A 25,195-nucleotide genomic window follows, 5' to 3' on the forward strand; every position below is an offset into this window, starting at 1 on the left:
ACTTTGATTCAAGTACAGACAGAAGGAAAATACTTCTGTACATATGTGCTGAGATGAAATAGTCCAGCTCAATGGAGCCTGAAATATCAGCAGTCTTCAAAGAGCAGCTATGAGTGGAGGGAGCATAATTTGCCCTTCATTCGATCCCCTGCACAAGGCCTGGACGGGATGGCCGTGATCACAGCAGCCTTTCTGAGGCCTCACAGCAGGTGGGCTTCAAACGGGTGCTACCTGCGCGCTGCACACATTGGCCAGTGAAGCGGCAGCCCACGGGTGCACTCCTCTGATCGCTGCTCATCCTCGCAGGCCGGGGCAGGAGGGGGATACCGTGCAATCTTCACCAGGAGCCGCCCCAACCTGCGATCAGCGGCTATCCCAGCACGACGCCGAGGCAGATGGTTGGAAATGGCGAGGCTGCTCTGGTGGCCTCTTTGTGCCAGTTAATCAAAATGGCTTTGCTGCACTAGCAGAAACAGGGAAAACCCCACATGGTTACAATTGAAAAAAAAAAAAAAAACTCCGAAATGCTCCTGACTTGAGCTGAGGATGAAAGTTCTTTCTCGTTGGATGTGTGGCTGCAGGCAGAACACTCATCGGAATAAATGATGAAAAAAAAGAGCGAGATGTTGCAAACTTAACGTTACAGCTCCAGTTAAAGCCAGTGTTCATTGTTACAGCTATGATGCTACAATCCGACTTATTCATATGCATCAGAAAAGGTATTAAAGGTTCAGCAAATTACAGATTAACATAGATCTGATAGGTTTGTGTTCACTCTTTTAATTGTGCGTGTGATTTTTTATTCCTGGTTGGATTTAAAAAGAAATATTCCCACCACTATTTGTTAAGACTTCCAAAAGCGAGAACAGAGCGCTGTGCGATCAAAGAATAACCGCCTGAGGATGTAAACACGCACTCACTGTAATGGAAAATGGACAACATAAAAGGTTTCAGCAATCACACATTTAGAAAGAGAATTTCATTGCTGTTGGTACCTTAAAGTCAATCCCAAAAACAAAGTCGTTCTGACTTGGAGAGAAATCTGCCTTTTGTGAACTCTTCATCAAGCAGCAGAAGAAGAGGCAAACCTTCCTCTCTCATCAGTTATCATCCGGCTCAACGCTGCAGAAACGACGTCATCTAAAGTGTGAAGTCTGGATTTTTAACAGCGTGTAACAATCCTTTCGGACATTTAAAAAAAAAAAAAAAAGCGAAGGCGAGTTTTCTCTGAGCACTGAACGCAGTGCATGTGAAGTTCAAAGTAGTACTTCATTAAATTATAATGCGAGCATTAATAAAATAGCAGCAACGCTCCGCAAAATCAAAACAAATGACAATTATTTGATTATTTGCCCAACCATCCTTCTATAAAACATACTGTTTTGTTGTTTAATACTAAACAGAGGGGATTTATTTATTTATTTTGGGGTACACTCTCACTGGCGTTACAATGGAGTTCTTATTTTCATTTTTCCCTTTTGTACTTACATTTTATCAACAAATACAATAAAACTCTGCAGTTTTCTTCTCACTGGGGATTACATACTGTTGACCATCTTCCTAAGGTGCGGTATAGAAATAGATGCTTTAGGACAAGTTTTTATTCCAGTGAGCCACCGAGGTAGAGCCGATCTGCTCGGCAGCGTGAGACACTGGAAAGGTCAGCAAAATTTGCATATGGCTTCAAAGATGTTTCATTAGTCTTGGGGCCCTGGGGCATACAAAGATACAGACAATGCTACAGTAAATGATCCTATGGGATTTGACCTTTAACATCAAGTCATTTTAATAACACCTCATCTTTATGGGGGAAAAATAACGGCGGTACTAAAACGCACCAGTGTTGCCGGCGTTGAGAATTCCTGCCACTCATAAATGCCTCCAGCAGCTCGTTTTTTTTTTTTTTTTTTTAACAGTTATTGTCAGTTTCGTTCTGGCCAGTAAATTGCCTCGGCTAACATTTGGAGTGGCGCCTCTCTAAGGCCACTAACTTGAGATGACCTTTTTCGTGTGCCCAGGTTTTGTCCGGCCGAATTGTCCTCCGCCATTGTGTGATTGGAACGTAAACACCATCGAGAGGAGAGGGGTGAAAGGCCACGAACCCCGTGACCTCGTTGGGCGTCTGGGCCCGCCCTGAGATTGTGCCAAAATATATCAAAGCAGCGTTTAGTTGTTTGTGTGCTGTGAGTGCTCGTCCATCAATCTGTCGGCCTCAGGCGCTCTGCCGATGGCGACTTTCTGAACACGAGGCGTTCTTCACTTGTTTCTTTTTTTCGTTTGAAAGTAAGCTATGAGGACAACAGAACAAAAAAAAAAAAAAATAAAGAAAAATCTGTGGAACTTGATGGAAAAGCTGTGCTATAAAAGGCAGAAAATCAGGAGATTATTTTCAGTTTCAAGCCGCTCGCAGCTCTCGTGAGGAAAGGCGGGTCACTGGTCTATAGAACACAGACGACCACACACATTCACAGCGACGATCAATTCACCAATCAGCCTCCCATGAATATTTTGGCGTACAAGAGCAGCACTCAGATGAAAAAGGAGAAAACCTTTTGCTATGTGAGACGAGTGCAAATAACTGGACCACAGCGTGGTCCTTTCACTCCACTATTAATACACAAAAAGGCCAAAACATTAGATAATATATTAAAAGGAAAAGTATTTCTTATACTGGAGTAACATCATGTAATGATCAACCTTTGTTAAATTATTTCATGTTGTAAATGAGGGGTGTCAAATATAAGGCCCGTGGGTCAAAACTGGCCAGCAAGAGGCTCCAATCTGACCTGATAAACCACCAAGCAAAATTTAAAAGAAACCATAGATTTTTTTTTTTTTATTAAACATTTTTTTTAAACAAACAAACCAGCACTTAGAGCCGAGTTGAGATACTGGTGATGTTGCCATGAAAGGCCGTTGCCTCACTGCCATCAAAATTGCATTAGCTGCTACCTCGCTAGCCTCAAAGCCATGTTGGAAATGTGTAAAAACATACATAATGCAACAACTGCAGGAGAGGTTTGAGGACATTTCACTGCATTTTGCATCAGATGGTTTCATTAAAACTGACTTCCCGTTGAGGCTGTGGTTATTTTCAATAGTAATTGTTGGATTTTCTGAATAATGAGCAGTTTTTTTTTTTTAGGACACTTTTTTAGTGGTCTGGCCAATCTTGATTTCACTGCATGTGGTGCTTGATTTTCTTGGAGATTTTTTTCCAGTCTCCAGTGGTTTCTCCATCAGTTGCACCAACATTGCAGAGACTACTAGGTTCATGTTTCCACAAACATCTCCACTGAAGACACCTGCTAGAGAACCGAGAGACTGAGGAGACGATGTGGCAACGCGGCGACATCTGACTGACGCTGCTTCACCCACTTGATGGCTCGGTGAGAGAGCAAGCTATTTTTGTGTCTCCCTATCTGGTAATATTCTTATTTTCACAGATCCATCCATCCATCCATCACTTACTAACGAACGACGTCTCTCCCAGATATCCGCGGCGTTTCAGCACCACCTCCAGGAACTTGACCTCCTCGTCCACCACGTAGTGCTCCTTCTCTAAAGAAATCCAGGCCCAGTTCAGACGGAACTGTTGGTTCTTCAGCCTGTTGCCTCCTGCAAACAAACAAACAAAAAAATAAGATTATTAGAAATGGCTCCCTGAAGCTCATCGTGCAGCCAAAAGAAAATAGGAGTAGAAAAGTCAAACAGTCGAACCATGGTTAAATAATCCCAAATTGTTTTCTAAATTAACACAGTATTTTGTGCTTCGGGTGATGCTGTGGTGAAAATGTGAAGCCTCCCTTGTAACAATGATTTCTTAGATACCTTCAGGACTGGACTCTGTCTGTGAGCCAGCGCTCAGTGGGAGGTCTGAGGCGTGCACGGAGGAAGAGGGTTAGCGCCATCTAATTGCTTCATTTCTAATTAAGATAAAAGGTAGCTGTTTCCTGTCTGTGCTGGGTTATTTTATCCTTCGCCTTTTGAAGTTGCATTCAAAGACCGAAGCTAAAGTCCTAGAGGGCACAGCTGCTGCCATTTGACCATAAAGGCTCAAAGTTGAGCCTCACACACAGGCATCAAACACACATGAATGCAGAGAAGACCTGCAAAGACATGCACACAGAAAGCACGCCACACTTTAATATCAGAATTTCAAGAGCACGGCATGCAGTCTAAACGACACTACACCGCTAGTCTGCAGGGTGAACCTGGCCGCCTGCCTCTGCAATGGGCCGGCGCGTGGAGATCCAGATGAGTGAGTCGTTAAACATCTGGCAGTGCCGAAAGTGGTGGAATAAAAGTGAAAGCGCCAGGAGAATTCAGGGACATTGTTGGGAGGTTCTGAAGTGCTGCTGTTGTTTATGTTAGGCACAAGTGAGAGTCTCCGCTCTGCCCCGGCCTCGCTGTTACAGCCAATAAATCTGTCACGTCCAGGCAACCACTCCACTGTGTCCATTTCCTTCTTCGCTGGGCCGTGTGAAACCTATACACACTCACCGTGGGTGTTTTATTATGTGTGAGGGTGCATGCATTTGTGTTTTGTGTGTATGTCTGTGTGTGTGTGTGTGTGTGTGTGTGTGTGTGTGTGTGTGTGTGTGTGTGTGTGTGTGTGTGTGTGTGTGTGTGTGTGTGTGAATGTGCAACGCTGCCTGCACCTGCTTCAGGCTTTCTCCTTTCGTCTAATCGTGCACATATTTTCTCGCACAGAGTAAAACTTGCTCTTATTACTTCTTACATCATATTTTTCCCCTACAAAATTGTGCCATAACTCAAACAAAAGGGACAAAGTCAGCCTGATGCATCAAGGACAAAGTGTATTCTTTTTCTGCCTCTCATGGAAAAAAAAACAAAAAAACCAGACAACCTACAACTCATGTGAATCATTTAGCCGCTTAATCTATAATGAACACATGAGGACTTTGATGTTTTTAACAAGACAGAAGATTTGAAGCCGTGAAGAATAAAAGAAACATGCTCCTGCTTTATTCATCCATCCATGGTATACAGACACTTTAGAGCCAAGTAGAGACAGACTGGGTGATGCCGACTCTGAGTGATGGGGACAAAAGGCTGCAAACTTTTTCCCTGTCCTGCAAGATTAACAAATAGGCTGAATAATTGAATGCAATATACGACAATTCATTAAATTCTCATGAGCACAGACTTTCTCGCTGTGTTAGAAAATAGGCATTGCAATTCGAAACACCGCTTTCCATATCTGTACACACTAATGGCTCTATGACCTTTAAATAAAGTGTTTGCTTTGACGAGGCAATCTATTAAATAATGCTGTTCAAACTAAACAATAACAAATATTTAGTTCTTAAATGTATTGTTTTAAAGATCCTGTGCCTTCATATATTTATGTGATATTGGTAAATGTGAAAATAATAGGTGTTTTCCAGATTGAATTAGCTGGTAATCACATAAAAAGCATGTTACACACCTCTTCAAGTCAATATCTGAAGCTGTTGCTGCTGTTGGTGAAAAAAACCCTGCAAAGCTGCCGATGCAGTACAATGGTCAGAGAAATAGACTGAGAAATAACATTATCGCTTGATGAAAAAGTAGGAATTTCTATTAAACGCAGGAACAGTCATCAGACAAAGAGAAAAAAATATGTGTAAATACACATTTTTGGAAGAGATCAAGAAATAATTATCATCCAAAAGTTCACTGATACAAGATAAAATCTGGAATCTGAGTTTTCTCCTCATCCTGATGCAGCAAACAGGATGCAATATGTACAGTACTTATAATCATAACCTCTAAGGCAGGGATGTCAAACACGTTTTCGATTTGTTTCGGGGTCACATAAAGGCCAAATTCAGCACCAGAGGGCTGGACTGGTAAAATAGTGCCATAATAACCTTTACATTTATACTTCGAAGTTTTTCTTTGTGCAGAGTATACATGATGAAAATGTCTACATTTTCACAAAAACTAAACAATTTCTACAGAAAATGATAAAATCTCAACAAAAGGTCAGTTATAAAGAAACCTTTTGGTGCAAATTACAGCTAAATATCCAAAAACTTCTCTTTTAGTTGTTGCATTCTGGCCTCACAGTGGCATTCTGGTTAGCGCTCACAGCAAGGAAGTCTGTGTTCAGATACCCGAGTTTGCATGTTCTCCCTGTGTGTGTGTGGGTTTCCTGCAGGTACTCAGCTTTACTCCAATAACATGCACCGTCAGTCCCTGTGCTGTGTGGCTGCCTGTGGGTCAATTCAGTCAAGAAATTTCCCCTGTGGGAAGTAATAAATTATACATATTTCTACAGACTCACCCTCCAGGCAAGTTTAACAGCAGAGCTTTCACGACAGCATCAACAATATCTCCGCTCAGGTCTCAATACTGAGTTCTGTCCATCACCATTACGAAATTTATTTAAAAAATACACTTGATTAATTCAAATTTTCATCATTTGCTTGGTTGTTTGCCAGGCTGGGGCATCTTGCAGGCCAGTTTTGGCCCACGTGCCTCATGCTTGACATCCCTGACACTGAATCCTACTCCTGCATTATTCCTGTTTTGCACATTTTAGCTCCATCCCTGCATCCCCGAAGAATATATGCTGACAGAGTGGTTAGTTCTCTCTCCTCACCATCGCATTTCAAATGCAACAAGCACAGTCAAAAACAATCAGCAACACTGAAGCACTCATCATTGCACTTTTATTTATCTTTTAAAAATTCTACATCCGTAATACCGAAATAAATCCAGACGGCTCAAACACAATCGCAGTCATAAGACGGTAATTCAGAGTTTGAGTTTCTCGTGCTTTTTCCACTGCCATCACATCAAACCGTTCCTAGTAGGCCGCTAATGTTGAGCACTTCACGCGTTAAGTGTTTTTGCAAAAGTTTTATCATTTCGAGCATAACAATGATCGCTAGACATGAACGGCAGAAAGGAAAACATTGTTCAGTGATTGTCGAATTAACTTTGATGTAATCAAATCAGAGGCAAGCTGTTAAGCTCGCAATGAGAAAGACATTTCAATCTGAAAGCAATGAAAAAACAGCTCAATGCCACTGAAGCAGCAAATGTAGCACAAGGAAAAGACTCCTAAAATGTTCCATAAACTGCAACGGAGACGGTTTTGAAAATGTGGTGTGTATAATAAGCTGTACATTCTTGCGGTGTGGCTTCCTGTGTGTTCCACATCACTCTTTGTGGAGACAGGTGACCTGTGTGTGACAGGGCCTCCCGACACCGTCTGGATTGAAGCCAGCAGCCACCGGTAAACACTGCATGCCGTGGAGTCTGTCCTTCAATGAGGTAATGGAAGCTGGTCCTGCCTTCAATTGTCGGTCCTAACTTTAAATATTTTTTAGGACTCTCATGAAAAGAATCCCAGCGGGATTCACCTGGTTAAATAAAGGTTAAATAAAACAGTACAATAAATAGCGAGGCTTTCTGCTTTGGTGTTTACATGGCACAAGAAAAAGAGCCTATACATCAAACTAAGCTGCTTGAAAGGCTTTTTCTTTTCAAGATGAATCACATTAAACACCTGTTTGCCTTTAACGCTTTCCACAAACATAAACCGGCTCTATTAATTATTCATTTTTTCATATCCAGGAAGGTCTGAGGAGGACAGCTCCCATGACGGCACCGCCAGGTCTCAGGAAAATGCTTTACAGTCGCAGTTTCTAGCACAGCGCATACAGTCCCGGTGTGACATTAGCAAACGTGGAGTTTGGGAGACTTGAAAGTGTGGGTAAAGCTGCAGCGTGGCCTTCAGGGAGCTGAGGAGTGGAGGTGCTCGTTTCCAGAGGACTCCTTCACTCCTCTGGATCTCTTTCTAATTAAGATAAGCAGGGTTTGGAGTAAGTCCACTTCAAAGAGGCCCCAAGGAAAACACCACAGTTAATCTTTAACTAAGTCTCACAGCACGGAGACACACTTTAGTGAACAATATCGGTATCTCTTGCAACGCACAGCTGTGGAGTTCAGCGTTTAAAAGTGGACTTAATATCACTGATATTACCCTGTATTTGCATACCGGAGTCCGATTTGTTTTCCCTAATTCCGCTAAGCTGTTCGGAACTGCTCTCTGAGAACTAGTGCCAACAAAGTGTCAGCCTCTACAATTCTATCCACTCAACCATAGCCACCTTGTGCATGAACATCCCACAAAACCCTTGTTCTCCTCATGTAGCCTCACAACTTTTGTCCGCTCGCACACTGGCTGTATGACGAAGGACAGAAGCCTTTTGAAAGAGGCCAAAGAATGCGAAAGGCTGCGCGGTGCCAACTCCGTGCCCCCGTCTCCTCCCTGCATACATGTTTCAGACGGCCCTTATTTGGTCACCGTCAAGCAACGCGGGGCCGCGGTGCCCCGCGTACCCTGCTCTGTTCATTCAGCCGGGCAGGCAGACAGGCAGGCGGCTCGCTGCCCACAGACCCGGCTTCACTCATTACAGAGGATAAACCGAGAGCGGCAGATGAAGCCTATGTTAAGACACAATATATCTAAAAATACTGAATGATCACATCCCTCTGACTGAGCTCTGTACTGTAATCTATTTCATCATCAAACAGGATGAACGACTGTGAACAGAGAGTGAATTCAGACTTGTGTGTTTCCGGAGAAATCCAATGAAATAATTTAAAAAAGAAAAAGTCAAAGGAGCAGCTCATTTTACAATAGTTTCATTTTGTCAATAAATTCGTGAAATGTTAACTCGAGCAAAAAGATCATCGATATTTTCTATCAGAACATATTTTGATAACGGTACTGATGGCAGGTTTAGGAGGTCTCTGCTTCCATTTAGAATTAGATAGTATAACTTTTAATTAAAGGAAAAAATTGTAATAGGAGGAAGCCAAAAAAAAAAAAAAAAAAAAGAAAGAAAGAAAGTGACAGTTACACGACTATATAATCCAACCTCTAAAACCTGTTTTATTAAACACTCAAAACTGTTTTATGAAGGAGAATCTTTTTGAAACTGCTTCAGTGTGGGACATTTGATTTAATTTCACAGGTATTACTATTCTTCAGTTTGAAATGTTGCTTAAGGAGGTGCTACACTGGCACTGAGAGAGACATCCGAATACACACACAATCTGTCAAACATTCACAATTTTGTCGAACATTTCATCAGCTGTGTCCAGAGGAAAACGTAAGAGAATCATATTGGTTCTGACCTTAAGGTAAATACACATGCTAAGCCTCAGAGGAAGAGATTGACAAAAAAGAAAGTTGTTAAAATTTCCACATTGACCACACCCACTTCATATTTCTGACCAATCACAAAGCTTCTGCCCAAGTAGAGAGAACAATGACTGAATAGTTGGTTTGTTGTCGTTTATGTCCAGAAGGTACCAACAGGCTTTGTGTTTGAGGCTCCAAGTGCTTCCTAGCAGTCATCACGTTCACGTCATTGTAGAATATCAGGTAGGGAATTTTTAAGATTGCTAAAATCAAACAGCGCGTGGGAAACATTTGACCTAATTTGGTGATTAGGTTTATTCAGTTTAATTAACTGTTCACGTCTCACTTGAATTCAGACCGATATCTATTAGTTGTTGTTTGTATATTAGAGTGAGAATTTATTGTACAGCTAGGAAAAGGCTCCCACTTACAGCCTTGTAGCATACAGTGGGTGTTGAAAAAGTATCTGCTTTTTAATCTTGTTAATTTAAATGGTTTATTATAGAATCAGTGTTGCCTTTGGAAATACTCGGTTTTGGCTGACTTTGGACCAATGGTCAGACGGCTTACAGTATAATTCAGAAAAAAATCAATACTTAATCTTGTCTGAGGGAGAAGAAAAAACAAAAAACAAAAAACAGATTCATTTCTGTGGTAGAAAGTAAACATGCTGTATTATCACAACTTTAATTAAGTCTAGAAAATGACCTGTCTTTGAAGTTCATAGTGTACCAGACAATGCCAGCATACTTTTCACCTCTCCAATTAAGGGAAAAGGGATATGATAATCCTGTTGAAGGAAAAAGAGCACATGGCAGAGCGGAGAGGAAGCGAGAGAGAGAGAGAGCGAGAGCGAGCGATATGGTCTAATCACCCTAAGCCTCGTATCTGCAGTAACGAGTAGGGAGTTGGCCGTGGCTTGAAAGATTTAAAATGGTTATGATTTCACAGGCCTTAAAGTCTTTTTCTCGCAGCTCAGGCTGTCAGGGATATGGCCTGCCATAAATCTGACCCCTCCTCGGGGTCCTTTCTGGCTGCGGTTGCCTCCGACTCCACTCTGACACAGCGGTCACTGCGAGGCAACGTTTCTGAGGCCCGAAAGAAAGAAAGGCCGGAGGTGCTTCTGAACAAAGTGGCGGGTCAGAGAGTCATGCAAGACTCCGAGCAACGCCTTGGTCTCAGCGGGGAAAGCTCTTTGAGATTAACAGCTGAACCACAACTATAGAGGTGATTAAACTCTCAGCGCTCGTTCCAAATCTGGAATACGATGGACACAAATAGAGTTCGCCTAATTGAACATATGATGAAAAAAGCTGTTGGGAAGGTGTTTAGGGAGGCATTTACCACGTTACATTACATTTCTGTTCAGCTGACAGTGATATACTTCCACTGGCTTCAGTCACAATCAAATGTTTTGGTGGGTTTTATCTTTGTGTCTTTTTCATTTGTGTTGTAGCTTATTGATGTTCGTTCTATGTTTTGCATTTTTGTTATAGCTTTTTTATTTCTGTTACAAATTGTTGCATCTTAATTGTGACATTTGACATTTGTCTTGCAGCATTTGCAGCTGTTTTTTAGCTTTTCTGTTTTTGCTATAGCTGTTTCAGTGTTGCAGCTTTGCAATGTTCATTATAGCTTTTGCATTTGTGATGTAATATTTCAGAATTTTGATTTCTTTGCATCTTTGATGTGACTTTTGTATTGCAGCCTTTACATTTTTGCTTCAGCTTTTGTAACTTTATTGTTTTTGTATTTGTGTTAAAACCTGTCACAGCTTTTGTGGTGTACCTTTTTGGAATTTTTGTTATGTCTTTTGTTGTTGTTTCTTTCTTTCTTTATATTTCTTATAGCCTCTGCATTTGTGCTGCAGATTTTCTTGTTGCGTTTTTTTTTTGGGGGGGAAAGTATTTCTCTTGCAGCTTTGTTGTAGCCATTGAAGCTACGTATATTGCAGATTTTGTATTTGTGGTGAAGCTTTTGCAGTTATGGTGTTGCTTTTCCATGTGTTGGACCTGTAAGGACTGGTGGTGCAGCTTTTTTGTTTGTGTTACAGATTTTGTTTTGGCATTTTTGTGATATACTATAATGAGTATTTTGCATTTGTATTCCAGCTTTTGTATCCATGCTGTAGATTTTGCATTTGTACTGCAGATTTTGAATTTCTGCTGTTGTTTTTTGTACTTATATTGCAGCTTTTGCATTTGTGTTGTTCTTTTTTAATTTATGTTGCAGTTTTCACATTTGTGTTTAGTTTTTGTATTCATGCTTCGGTATTTGTACTCACACTCTTGTATACATTCTTGCATTTTTTTTTTTTTTTTTTTAATTTGACTTGAAGCCTTTGTATTTGTTCCTATTTTGACGTGGACTCTGTGCTTATAAAGCTACCTGTGTGTTTTTACACCTTTACAAATCAAACACACAAAAAAATCAATTAATGGTTTCCAGCATTTAGAAAATGAAACCAAGAAATACCGAGGCTGAATGAACTCATTAGAATACATTCACAACACGAAGAAAGATGAACACAGCGACTGATGCTTGGAAAATTGATGCTCAGTCCTTTACTGCTAATTAAAATCCACTGAAAGCAATTCAAGGCCAGCTAAAAGCCATAGACCCGGTTAGACTGACAGAATGGAAGCTTTTACTGTGAGAAAAGCCACAGAAACCTTCACCGATGTGCTCTTTTCTGTCTTTGATTCCACCCTGCTGCACAAAGCTGCTGTGGAAACTGCACAGTGACTTTGTTCTGGGGTCAAAAAGTAGGAGTTCCTCTAATGCCCGGTGAGGCGACGTCCAGCTCCCAGAGCTCCGATTTCAGACGTGGCGACTTTATTTGTTGTCCGGTAGAGAAACGCAGCTGAAGAAATATTGTGCAATAGTGACTGCAGGGGGAAGGTCAGTCCTGTCCTGGGAGTCCACTTCATGCTCTGGTGTCCTCACACACTGCCACGGATGGCGTCACGTGTCGCCCACCACACAAAGAACTTCACATAAATCTCATGTGACAGCTTGATGAAGAGGATTCAATCTTTTATAAGCTGCTACATTAAGATTAGTTGATAACAGCTTAAAAGAAGACACTGTTAAAAAGTGAACTTTGTATTTTTCTCTGTCAACAAACGACTTTCTTTTCATCCGTGGGAATGAATCATCATATACTACGACATACAGTCCTGTTTTCCCCGGCTGGAGGATTCACTACAGTGCTTTCACACACGCGAAGGATTAAAAAATGGCTTTAGCTAATTAGCTCTGGACACACATTTCTGCTGTGGAGCTGCTTTTTGTGATGTGCTCTTTTCCAAGCGAGGGCACACGGTGTCCTGCCAGCACACAGTGTCAGAGAGTATCCTTGATCGTGTGAGCGGCTGGACAACACACCATTCAGACAGAGACATGTCAACCAATCCGACTGTTTCATCTCTTTCTGATAGCTGAAAATTATTCTGCTTACTCAAAGAAGCAAATCTGTGTGTGTGTCTTCAATGTATGATATGCTAAGATTGATCTGTATTTTTTTATACATTCTGGGGAGACACCGTGTTAATCGCTGAGGGATTTAAGCCGGTTCAATATGAAACGTTATCAAAGGATTCTGATTTTCATCCGTTGAATGGATTACTCTACACTGGTGAACAAGCAGTTCCAGGTGATACATATACATACGTATAGTGTGACTAACTAATGCACTGTCAGATTTCACAGACGTCCAGGGGATGAAAAGCACAACACCGAGACTCCGCTATACCTTTGTATCAGATCTTAAGAAGAAGAAGAGGCACTTTGAGAAGGCTTTGTTTGTGATTGTATAGGTGAGGTCAGACGGAGCATTCCTTGATTGCTCTTGAATAGCATTCCTGTCCGTCAAAGAGGACGCTGCCTCGAGTGTCTTAATTAACAGTCAGCCACACGGTTTAGCGAGCAAAAGCCCGAGCTCACAATAGGAAGGGAAGTAACAACAAAAGGCTGAATTAGCAGCCACAGGGCTTTTTTTTTTTTCAGTATTCACACAGAAAAGGTCAGTGTGGATTTAAAATGAAGAGATTCTCGCTCATTACCAGTCAGTTATGTACAGTATTAAGGTATGGGCACTCTGAAGCAGCCGACACAAAATTTCTGTTACAGACTGATAACAATGCAAGTGGGGAAAGCATGTACATGTATATGTATTTAAATGTTTTATATTAGATCATTACAAGAATTCATCAAATAAGCTGTAAAAGACTTGTTTTAGCTTACACTGGAAGAGAGACCAATTTTTAGGTCATGGCAGATACCGATGGACTAAAAAGATGAGCTCTAATCTCCAAGAACTTCAACACACAACTGCATTTGCTAAAAGTACATGAACTCTCAAATACTGCTGGTGACTGAACAGAGGAGAACAAAGACTGCAGGATAACAAGGGGAAGTGTGAAAATGTGCAGCACAACAAAGCAACATAAGGATGCAGGACGACAAGACCTGACAAAGAGAGGGGGACGTGCTTTTTCTTGACCCTTGAATGCACAGTGTTTGCTCTCTTGTCAAACCAAATAATGGTGGACTGTTTGCTGAAAGCAGCAGTGTGAGGCCATGGAATATAAAACCCCATCCCAGTCCCTCAGACTCATGAGCTCCATACTAATAAAGCCCAGTATTTGTCAGGTCTCTGCTCGGGGCTGGCCCGACACCGGTTTCAGTTATAACAACATGCTTTAGCTGCATTTCACTGTTGTTACTTGCAAATCCTGAAAAAAAAAGAACATGTAGGAAGGATTTATGCCTGAGAGGAGGGGTGGGGGGAAAAAAAAAAAAAAAAAAAAAAACGCTCCCTGGAAAAGCCAAAATGGTAATTCCTAAAGAAGTGTTAAATGACTCTTGCTCTTTTGTTTATGACTGGTGAAAAGACGCCATCAACGAGAACTGTGCAAACCTGCATGTTAAAGATAAGCATGCTATTCTGCATTCATGAAAAGAGAGAGGAGAATGTCTGAGGACTTGGTGTTGTTATTGTCAGCTCCTTGTAATATTGTACTGGAGATTAGCACCGGAACAAACCCAGTGTGTGTTGGCGTGCTAAAAGAAGACTACTTCTGAGGATGCAAAACTTCATTTGCACACTGCAAGTACAAATATTTCATTGCATTTGAATCTTTGTAAACTCAAGTTTTTTTTTTGTTTCTCCAGAAGTCTTTGTGAGACAATTGACGACTGAACCTTTGAAAATAAGTTTTCGTGCAATGTTCGGGATCCTCTTGTTGTTGAAGGAATTAATTCTCCAACTTTGTGGCTGTGCTGGTGGCAAATAGCACGCAGAAACCTATTACTATGCAACAACTGTATGTGCAGCACACAACACTGCATAAAATGGAGATTTAAATTCCTCCTCCTTGGAGACTACAGAGTACTGTTCTTACACACAAAGAGGCACAACCTGTTGTGGAGAGCACAATGCGAATCGGGCACAGAAGAGAGATGCAATGACTTTAATGTCTGAAACACTGAAGACGATTAAATATGGTGAACAAAGGCAGATATTTAAACTTTTCAGAAGTCACATTGTTGTCTGCAAATTTGTGTGTTATATTTTGAGAGATTTGTGGGTCTCTCTTCATGCCATGTCATTTTTTGTTTGTTTTCTAAAGAGATGTGAAACTGTGGTTTCAGAAAAAGAAAGACCTCCACTTGAGTGTCCTTTAACATTTTGTAAGACGACCAAGTTGGAAATAATTATAAATTTAAATTATTTATATAATTATAAAGTCTCAGGAGAATCTGGACTGAGATTCATGACATTCTGGATGACATGCATATAAAAACTAACTACTTGAAACAAGGAACATTTCAATTATGGGACTGGTGTGAATTGATCATTTTTTATCTGAGACTTCTTAAAATCACAAACGCAGATAAACATCACTCTCATGTGTCTTTTATGTTTAATAAGATCTGTGTGAAAATGTTAACTGACAAAAATGTTTAATGATTTGTAGCTTAAATATGTGTCTAAATGAGATATGTTGCACTGGATTTCTGCAAAAGGTTATAAGAATATTATTGACACTGTTCCGTAACACCTTCCTATACTATTACGTGTTCTTAATAAGTCTATTACAATATGACTGTGATTTTCCAAAGCAAAGGGAACAAATTACATTCGTCTTTATATCTAATAAGTCTATTACAATATGACTGTGATTTTCCAAAGCAAAGGGAACAAATTACATTCGTCTTTATATCATTACTCTAGAAACTGTCCGGCCTTGTTATTTACACAAATTCCAAATATCTCACACAACCAGCACCTTCATCAGAGTTGCATTTTGTTATAATTTTCTAACAAGCAGGGAAGAATCTGAATGCGGCCATGTGTGTAAAAAATGGTTAATATGTGATGGACTTGCTTTAAGCTTTCAGTTTGAACAAATCTATGAGCAGAGGTTTCACAGGGCCTCAATATCACCGGACACTCTCTCCCCGAAGACTTGGTGCTCATGAATCATTGACTAGTGATAACCTCCAGAGTGATCCAGAATAATGCAGAGGTAATTAGAATAGCTTTGGCAAATTACTTTCGAATTCAAGCGATGAAAGGGAGTCGATGTATCAGATTGCCCAGGTGTCTAGACTTGCACCCTCTCGCTTGTCCTTTCTCCCTCCTTCTCAAACCATTTGCTTGCTAATATGTAACTCTTCACTTGGAGCCCATGTCCTGGAAAACCAAGATAAGCCAATGCATGGTCCAGTTAATTTCAGGCAGCAGGACATTCCTCAGTCTGCTTCTTGGGGGGAGGGTTCATCTGAGCTCTGGACAGTTCACACAATATTCCAAATAAGCTTTTTCTTTCTTTTTTTTTTGTTGTAATTGGCACACTCAAATGTAACAAACACAGAAAAATAATATAGTGTGAAATCAGAAGAAGCCGCGGTGCAATCTAACGCGCACAGAGTACATTTTCTAGCTTTACACAGAATATTAGATAAAAGAATACTTGATCAGCAGTTGTGAGCAGGTTGAAAGTGGAACGGCTAAAAAGTAGTGGCTGTTTAATTTGGAGATGTGCTGCCTGCACAGCTCTCCAAAAACAGAGCGGAATACTGTGACTGATTTACAGGGCGCCGGCTTACATTTTAACACAAAAGATGACTTGCTCTCACTTGAATTACGAGTCATTTGATCACAGACCGCAATTGGAAACCCATCTTTTTTTAGCCGCCTCTTAAAAGTTGACTTTTCAAAGATGTACTGTAGACGCCCGCCGAGGACATGAAGCGAAAGGCGCCAACGCTCGCCGACTTAAATAACGGCGTAGTCGGAAGCAGGCTCGTATTTTTAGAAAATGTAGAGAATCCGGATGCAGATTTTTCACCGGGGAGTCGGCGTCAGACATTTTGTTTATAGCTAATCAGCTCTGTGGCGAATAGCCAAATAATCTCCATTCATATGTAGATGAGCGCGGTGAGGGGCTCACCTGCTGCATTTGAACCTGTCGACACAGGCGGTGTTTAGAGAGTGAAGTGCACATCAGCACATTCGCCCCATCGCTGCAGGCGACAGGACACAGCTTGACGCCTTGCCCCCACACACACCGGGGCCGACACAACACTTCTATCTTTCATCTCCTCTGACTGCTCTTCCCTCCCGTTTCTCAACAAGATGACTCCTCACTTCCTGGCTGCACTCACAGTGGAGGCGGAGGTTGGAGGTGATGATGGTGGGAGCTCCACGCACACGCACAGGATCCCCCAGAGGATTTCATCAGCACCTTTTATAAGACCAGAGCACTGTTGCCCTTAAGCTCCGAACCACGTGTGTGGAAATCAAACTCTTCTGCATCAAACTGTGCAACATTTCCAGCTCCCATCCGCCACTTGCGTGGAGTTTCTTAGCGCGCCGAAATGCTGATTATGTTAAAATGAGGGAACGGGCGTGCTTCCTGGTCGGCTACACAGCACTCTAATCAAAAGAGACAACAGCTTGAAATCAAAGACAAAACAGTTATCAATTATGCTGCAGTTGATGCCCAGCATCTTGATGAAACCGCCAGTTTCATCCCTGATTATGGAATCAGGCAGCTGTTCCCGTGCTGGATGCTTTGTTTTTTTAGCATTTCTGTGTGTGTATGTGTGTGTGTGTATGTGGCATTGCGCTCCCATCGTGAAGCCCAGACTCAGCTGGAGAGAGTTGTGACACTACAGCCGGAGAACAGTTGTCAGAGGCTTATCAAGCGGCGGGGCTGAGAGCGGAGCGGCTCCAGGACGCTGCCGGGATCCAGGGGCCAAAAACACATTATCCAGAGTGATTTTTGCAAAAAAAATAGTGAACAAAAGCCACTTTGACTGTGAAAAGAGAGATGTCACAGTGGAGACTGTTGCGTAACTGAAACTCAAATTTCCTGCTGTTCTCCGGTCCTCCCAAACTCGCCACGGCAGTCTCACCATTCAGGAATGAAAAAGAAAATTAAAATATTTTCATCGAGCTGAACATTTTTGCGCTCTCTACTCACAGTGGGAATGTCCTGAGCTTCAGTTTGGAGTTTGTCTGTTCTTCTTTGGGCGCCTTTTCTGCACAGCAGCGTTTTCAAAAGGGAAAATTTCTGTTGCGTTTGGGGGAAAATATGATTTTGAGAAAACGGTTTCTGAGGTGGAACTTTTTGAAGATGCTCAGGCTCTGTCTCAATTGTTCAGCCAGTCCCAGCTGACTGAAGAACTTTCATACACACTCGGACACACACTCACCTTCAATCAATTTAAAGGTCACATATAGTCTGAAAAGCATGTTTTTTGGGCTGTGGGAGGAAAATATACCTGACCTTGAACCCGTGACCGTCTCACTATGGGGCAGCCATGCTAACCACTACACAGCTGTTTTTTCTTTTTTTCCTTCAGATAAAATTAAGTATTGATTTTCTCTAAAGTAAATGGTCAGTCCGCTGACCATAGGTCCAAAGTCAGCTTAAAAAGTGCTTTCAAAAGACAAGACTGCTGAGAAAATTGAAATTAAATATCAGCAAGATAATAAAAAAGATGAAACTTTCATGACAACATGAAACTGGCTCACAGAAGATGGAGGTATAAATATTTCACCTCCCTTTGCACTATATATATATTTTTTTTTTTGTGTGTGTGTGTCAGTGTGTTACATAAACACACATGGGTCGTTGTGTTTTCCAAATGTCTGGTACTGTCCTGAAAAACTGACGGTACAAGCATGAGCATTTTTCCCTTCTCTCTTCACATAATGAGGATTATCTACCAACTCAAAGCAGGAAAAACTTCAGTTCTGCTAGACTGATATCCTAAGGCGGTTATGACGACACGCAGCATCATCCACAGAACAAGCCCGGGCCTGGGCTTTCTACGGTTTTGGGAATTTGACGTTGCTTTGTTAACCTTGGCGCCATACACTGACTTTGGCAGCATATCAAGGCATGGAAGAGAATCATCGGGCAGGGGTTCCCTTTTGTTTTCTGGAAGGGAAATGAGGGCAAATCTACGTCTGTGAGCGGCCTTGTGCAGGATCGACAACCCTGGAAGAGTAAATTACATCCATTCACCGCTCTGCTGTCGCTTCTTTATGATTCCTCAGTATTCCACTTGGCGTTCTTGTTTTCTCTCCTGCAGTAGACACTTCTGAGGCATTTTCAAACTAAATAGGCTGTTCGCCCGTAATCTGCACACATAGAGGACGCGACAGGGAAACAGAGATTGGAAATGCGAGCTGCGAGACAAAGACAGAGGAGTTCTCATTAGATGATTCAATACCTAATTTAATATAGAAGAATGAAACCTCTCACCAACATGTTTTGTCTTACTTGCCTTGAAAAATGAGCCAATAACTAATAATGGCTTTTTAATCTTTTCTGAGAAGAGATCAGTTAGATCGGCCGACTAATGAGAAGAGCTTTGTCACTGAAACTTCTTTTACTTTTACTTCTGCTCTCTCCCACACGCATTCAGGGATACAAGTCTTGCAGATTCACCTTGTTGTGAGCCACTGCGCACACAACCGCAATGCAGGCCGGCGACAAAAACACTATAGCACAAAGTTAGCTGCTGACGACATATGGGGCCAGCGAGAGACGCAAATCACTCCGACTAAAACGATTAGCCTAAATCCTTTCTGTAATTCAGTTTTTTTTTTTTTCCATCCCCAAAGTGAAGCAGCTGTTACCCAGGAATAGCTCTGTAATCAACTCCCAGATGTTTTATTGCGAAACATTTTTTTTCCATAACAATAAAATGACTATACCTGGCTTTTTTATCATCTGCGGCACAGATGGACTGCGAGGAAAACACAACAGGCTAAAACCTCTTTGCAACACAACTGTACCGGCTATGTAATTTACCGAGGCTTACGGCATACTTTATGCATATGATTCATACCATAGGTGCCAAGGACAGAGGAATGTTATACCCTCGAAGAAAAGTATAGAGGAGACAGTTTCATTAATAACAGGATGGGAACACGCGGCAAAAACTGCAGAGTCATCACCTGTGCTCGTGATATTATAGCAATACACAAAGTCCATAGTAACTACAACACAGTGCGTGTGAGTGCATGCTCTACATTACTGCCCCCCACCCCCCCATCCAGAGCACGCTACGGGGAGTTAGATAATCCCACCTCACCTGGAAGCATGTAGGAGGGGAGAGACGGGAGATGGAGTGTGCACTCAGTGTCGCGAGCGATCACACACCGATAACGTGGGAGATGTTGACAACCTCCATCCATATCAAATAGAGCTGATTCATTCAGGCCCGGTGATGACCCCAAATGTTCTCCTGAGCGGAAACGGAGACGTTCGCCGCTCCGAGAGGGTTATGCAGAAATTCAGCGAAAACTAGAGAGGAAAAAACATTTCTCCACTTTCAACTGCTTCAACAGAGAGAAAAATGTTCTTGTTAGGAATTTGCTTTCTTTTGCACGCTGCAGACCCCATGCAGGAAAAAAATCTGAATTATTGACTTGCATACTCTTTGCTTCTTACGCAGCACACATTTCATTAGTCTAATGGGAAACGCACAGCATTTTAGGCATACCTGAGGAGTCTGACCTTCAAAAAGAGCACATTTTTACCAACTAAACAATTAAAAATCTCCGGCTGCCTCTTTCTAGCTCAGTGAATAAAAAGAAGGGGTGGTTGGAGGGTGCCTGGAATGAAAAACAAAAACCGCGGCCGAGTGTGCGTCTGTCATTAAGCACATCCGAGATGCTGACTGACTGGCTGGAGACAGACAGGGATTCAGCTCCACAAACAACGGCCTGGGAATGCCAGGGCTTGTGTGTGCTCAGGTAAGCTCACCTGAATGCACCTGAATCCCCGGGAGACAAGGGGAAGCCTGGAGCCCACCGAAACTCAGCAATTAGCTGAGTTAGAATGACAAGAGTCTCTCTCACTCACACACACACGCACGCACGCACGCACGCACGCACGCACACTTGAGCGCCGTTTCGATCCCTTTTGGGGATACAGCATTGAGATTTCAGACTCACCACTCCTTAAAAAACTCCAGTCCTCGCTGTAACCCAACACAACTCTTCACTTTAGTCTGACCTTGAAACAAGTTTTCGCATCAAAAATGTATAATTTCTGTGAGCGGAATCCGAATTCGTATCCCCAACGGTCAGTGTGCAATCAGGTGGACGACTCCACCGGTGGAGAAGAGCTCTAAATTCATCAATAGATAACTGAAATTCAAACAATAAACTTAAGCCGCGTTTATAAAGACTCAATTTCAAGTGAAAACACACTGTTTTAAGGTTTTCATTTAAGAAAAGTTTCACTTTTACACAGGAATGTTTTAAAAATGGAGTTCACACAAGAGTGTCAGAAAAGCTGGATGTAGATTTCATATCATTCATAAGCAGACACACACACACACACACACACACACACACACACTCCTTTAAGAGTGAATGTGCACATGCACAAGATACATGCTGCCTGCCACGACAGCTCCTGCTGTCTTCTTGTGGATTTATTCTTTCAGGTGCAAACGAGAGGTTTTTTTTTTTTTTTCCCACTCTACCCAACATGCCTTTTTTTATGAAGAATTTCCCCCAGGGTTTAATTTAAGTATTTCTATTCTATTCTGTTCTATTCTAATTTCTTGGGACTTTCTCCAAACTCAATCATGGGTTTGGCGGTTAGGATTATACCTTTGTCCCAGATTTTTTATTTCCTTGAATTTATGAATAAACGATCTATCATAGTTGGACAAACAGGATAAAATTATTAATTGTGTTGTTTTTATTAATACAATTGTAAAGGAGACTAAAATGGAAAAAAAAAATCCAGCTTTAATGTAACACTGTAGGTACCACAGTTACCACAGGTGCGGAATATACAAAGAAACCTTTCTTTCTTTGTATATTTTTAATCCAGTTTGAAAACAGGATGCCATTATAGTTCAAGCAAGAATCCCAACCACCGTCTACTTCCTCCACACCATCAAAGCAGCTCACCTCAGAGTTAAACACATCTCCTGATTAGGACTTGTTGTGAGGGAGTAAACAAATATTTTTTCCCCACAACAGATAGAGACACACAAATTTCATACGCACACAAATGTCTGGACACCAATCAAGCTGTAGCCACGATGCTTTCTCGGTGCTTCGGAAATTCGGCCCTCTGTTTGTGACTTTCGTGTTTAGGTGTGATGTGCCTCAAAAATAGCCTCCTGAATAAGTGTAATTTCTGCCCTCTGTGATCATTTACTCAAAGCTTTGACAAGCCTGACAAATAGCGAGACACACAAGCGGCTCTGGAAAAATAAGTCCTGTCATTTCCTCTTTGGCAAAAACACCTTAAATACAGTTGCGAAAGCACAGCGTGGCGGCTTCTGGAATAAAAAACGAACAGGAGAAAAGAGAAAATGACATGAACATCCACAAATTGCCCGTAATTACAAAGTCGAAGACTATTAAACAGATTGAGCAGTACGATTTTGAAGTGAATTCAATATTTCTCCGTTTCTGATAGCCTTGAGGAGTTAACAGTCGTAGCATTTTTATTCAAACTCTGACTAATCACTAATTAAAAAAGCTTAGCATTTTGGGATGTAGCCTAATTGTCGTGTTGTTATTTGTGTTGAATAGCCCATCTGCTGACTTTATGCAGCCAAGTTAATTGACTGAAAACAGTCTAAATTACATAAGCATAATTTATCTGGCTCAACAAAACATTTCGCACAATGTTCGTTGATCTTGATGTGCACATTTAGTCAGAGGACATTATTGCAGGTTCACTGAACAGTGGATTCGAATCTGGGCGAAAACATATGATTTACAGTTGAATGGCAAAGGAGGAAGCAACTGACTGAAACACTGTTCTCGCCACCATGACAGTCCTTCCAATACACTAACTCTGATATTGAAACAACCTTGTGGTCAGATGTTGGAGGATCATGCATATTCAAACAGCAGAGAATGAATAATTAGCCACTTTGCATTAGTGTGCATTAATGTTTTTTTTTTGTGAAAAAAATTAATTATGTACTTGTACATGTATAATGAGAATAAATTTGAATCAAATTTTAAGTGAAAACCCAAAAACCTTTCCTTTTTGTTTGAAAATGCAACTTTGTGAAAATGGCTCCAGTGGTGGAATTTTTCAAAAGAGCTCCAAATCAGTCATGGAAACAGAGAAAAACACGACTTTTCTGAAATGCTGCTGCAGTGCATGGCCGTAGTAAATAGTTCTGCACATGCATGAGTAGATGGACCAGAACAACAATGGCGTCCTCCAGAGTGTCATGACTTCCAGTCCTTGTTCTCCTGGGACTTGGTAGTTTTGGAGCTGAGAGACACGCGAATTAACAATCCAACTTAGACGTCTGTTCATACGAATGTCTGTCTACTCGACATCTTTGATGTTAATAGTATTTTTCTCTGTGCTTGTGTGTGTGGTTTCAATGTGAAAACAAACTACAGCACCCACTAGTGGACCAATAAGAAAACTACAACATTTTTAGTGTTTCTCCCTTTGTGGCGTAAACGACATCATTTTCAGAATGCTGCCGTGTATATGTGAAACTTTTCTGAAACAAAAGCACAAAAACAATGCATTTTCACTTGAAACGCGTAAACAAGGCCCAAATGCAGTAATCTCCAGTCAAAACTGAGCCAGTTGATGTCTTTAAGCCGACATAAATTGATCTGTACACTGCAAACGTGTTCTAAGGCATACTTGCATATGCAGCCAGGCGTATCTTGGGAAGCAAGTCCACAGGAAGTCCATGCACGTACTTAAAACCGCGCATACGTTCACAGGTCAGCACAGCTGCTGGCATAAACCCCTGGAACCCCTACCGAGCAGCTGCGACATGAAAAGTAGCTTTTCAACCTAAAAAACACTGCCAAGTGCAGTTGGTAAATTTCCCAATGAACTTGAAGTGAGGAGGAGAATGTTTTCCATCGCTGAACATGACACAGTGCAGCTGTGTGCCAGTGAACACCATTCAGCTCCTCCACAACACGGCTGTTCAAAGAGCTGCAGGCTCTGTCTGGGGATTTAGGGTAGCCACCAGCACAGCTTAAATCTTATTAAAAAAATGTTCACTGACTGCCTCACAAGCTGCAGTGCAGTATGTAGCGACTTCCTAGAGATGGGGTCATCCAATAAGACTATTTATCGATTTGTTCAGCAATTTAAAAGCCACCAAAAAGCTGGATTCCTGTGTCGGAGGATGATATTTTTGAGATATGCATTGTGTCTGACAGTTGAATTCTCATTCTCACTTCTGTACAAGCACATAAATTCGACTGAGGACAGAGCACGCAGCTTCACATCCTCTTATCTTGTCTAAACATAATGTAACAGATTGTAGAGGGTGCTGAAAAAGTGACTTTAATTGCTAGCTCTGGCAGATAAACTGCCACAAATATGTCATCAAGCGTCAAGCAAGCTTCACAGAGAGAGAACGTGACAGAGAGGAAGAGGAAGCCTGTGGAGATCCGCGAGAAGTAAGCCAAGTGAGACATCCGTAAACGGGCTTATGAAACCTCACTCAGCGCAGCGAGAGGGGAGTCTGCATCGCCTCAACACTTTACCACCAACTCAGGTGAAAAACTGCCATTCAGTATCTTAGTCATCACTCATTAGCACCCTCTCCACCTGCTGGCATTGATTTTAACCTGTGTGTTATTACACCGAAGCCACAGATTAGTCAAGAGAAATGAGAAATGCGAAAATGGGTCCGAGGCCCACTGAGGTGCTTGTGGGAAAAAGAGGGCCCTTATTAGAGTGGTCCTTTGTGCTCAGTCACTGCAGCTGAAGGGGAGCAGAAAGGACACACTGTCAGGCACACTGCCGCCGCTAATCGCCGGCAGTGGCAATATTGCCTCAAACCAGAGGCTGATTACAGATCTACAGGAGAGGGAGAGTCTCTGCTAATTGTGCCACTAATTAGTTACTTTCTAAATCAATCGCTAGTCTAAAAAATAATGAGCGATTATGGCTGGGTGCTATAATGAATGACCTACCTGTGGTATGATATGCAGTAAGACTAAAATAGATATTCCTCATAACATTCATTTTCTTCTGAGCAACCCCGTTAAAAGATAAAATAAAGAATGGAAAAAAACAACAGGTATCTGCAAACAACATGTTTTTTTCCCCCCACTTGTTTACTGACAATCCTTATTTCTCATTTACTTCTGCCAGAAACATAAACCACATGAAATTAAAGTTTCAAGGCTTTTTGAGCTTCTTTCCATCTTCACGCACACCTTTTTACTAAATTATTCTGCTTAATTAGGTGCAATGTGAAGTGCATCCAAGCTGTTCCCATTTCACAGAAATCTGAGTTTCCTCCTTTTCAAGTTAACAGAATTCAGCGCTGCAGCCTCAAAAGTCAGCAAATCAAGGACTCATTTGAACAGGAATCACACAGAAGAGCGACGACAATTGAATTTTAAATGAAGTGACTTACCGCTGTCCTCGATGGAGAAGTAAAAGATGTCGTTTGTAGCCTTGTCGCCGTCCCGCAGAACATAGCAAATGTTCATATCATCAATATCAGCTGAAAAACACAGAC

The 25,195-nt window shown here is 41.6% G+C and overlaps 1 protein-coding gene across 1 annotated transcript in view; it reads right to left on the reverse strand.

The window, feature by feature from the left end:
- Positions 1-25,195, reverse strand: part of frem2b (FRAS1 related extracellular matrix 2b) — a 68,374-nt gene that overhangs the window by 37,074 nt on the left and 6,105 nt on the right. Inside the window, exons 2-3 of the mRNA XM_030107831.1 lie at positions 25,091-25,180; positions 3,472-3,618 (exon numbers count right to left, since the gene is read on the reverse strand). Of these exons, the coding sequence (XP_029963691.1) occupies positions 3,472-3,618; positions 25,091-25,180 (237 nt within the window). The remainder of the gene's footprint in view (positions 1-3,471; positions 3,619-25,090; positions 25,181-25,195) is intronic.

The sequence above is a fragment of the Salarias fasciatus genome, chromosome 14 (assembly GCF_902148845.1).
Source record: "Salarias fasciatus chromosome 14, fSalaFa1.1, whole genome shotgun sequence".
Lineage (NCBI taxonomy): Eukaryota > Metazoa > Chordata > Actinopteri > Blenniiformes > Blenniidae > Salarias > Salarias fasciatus.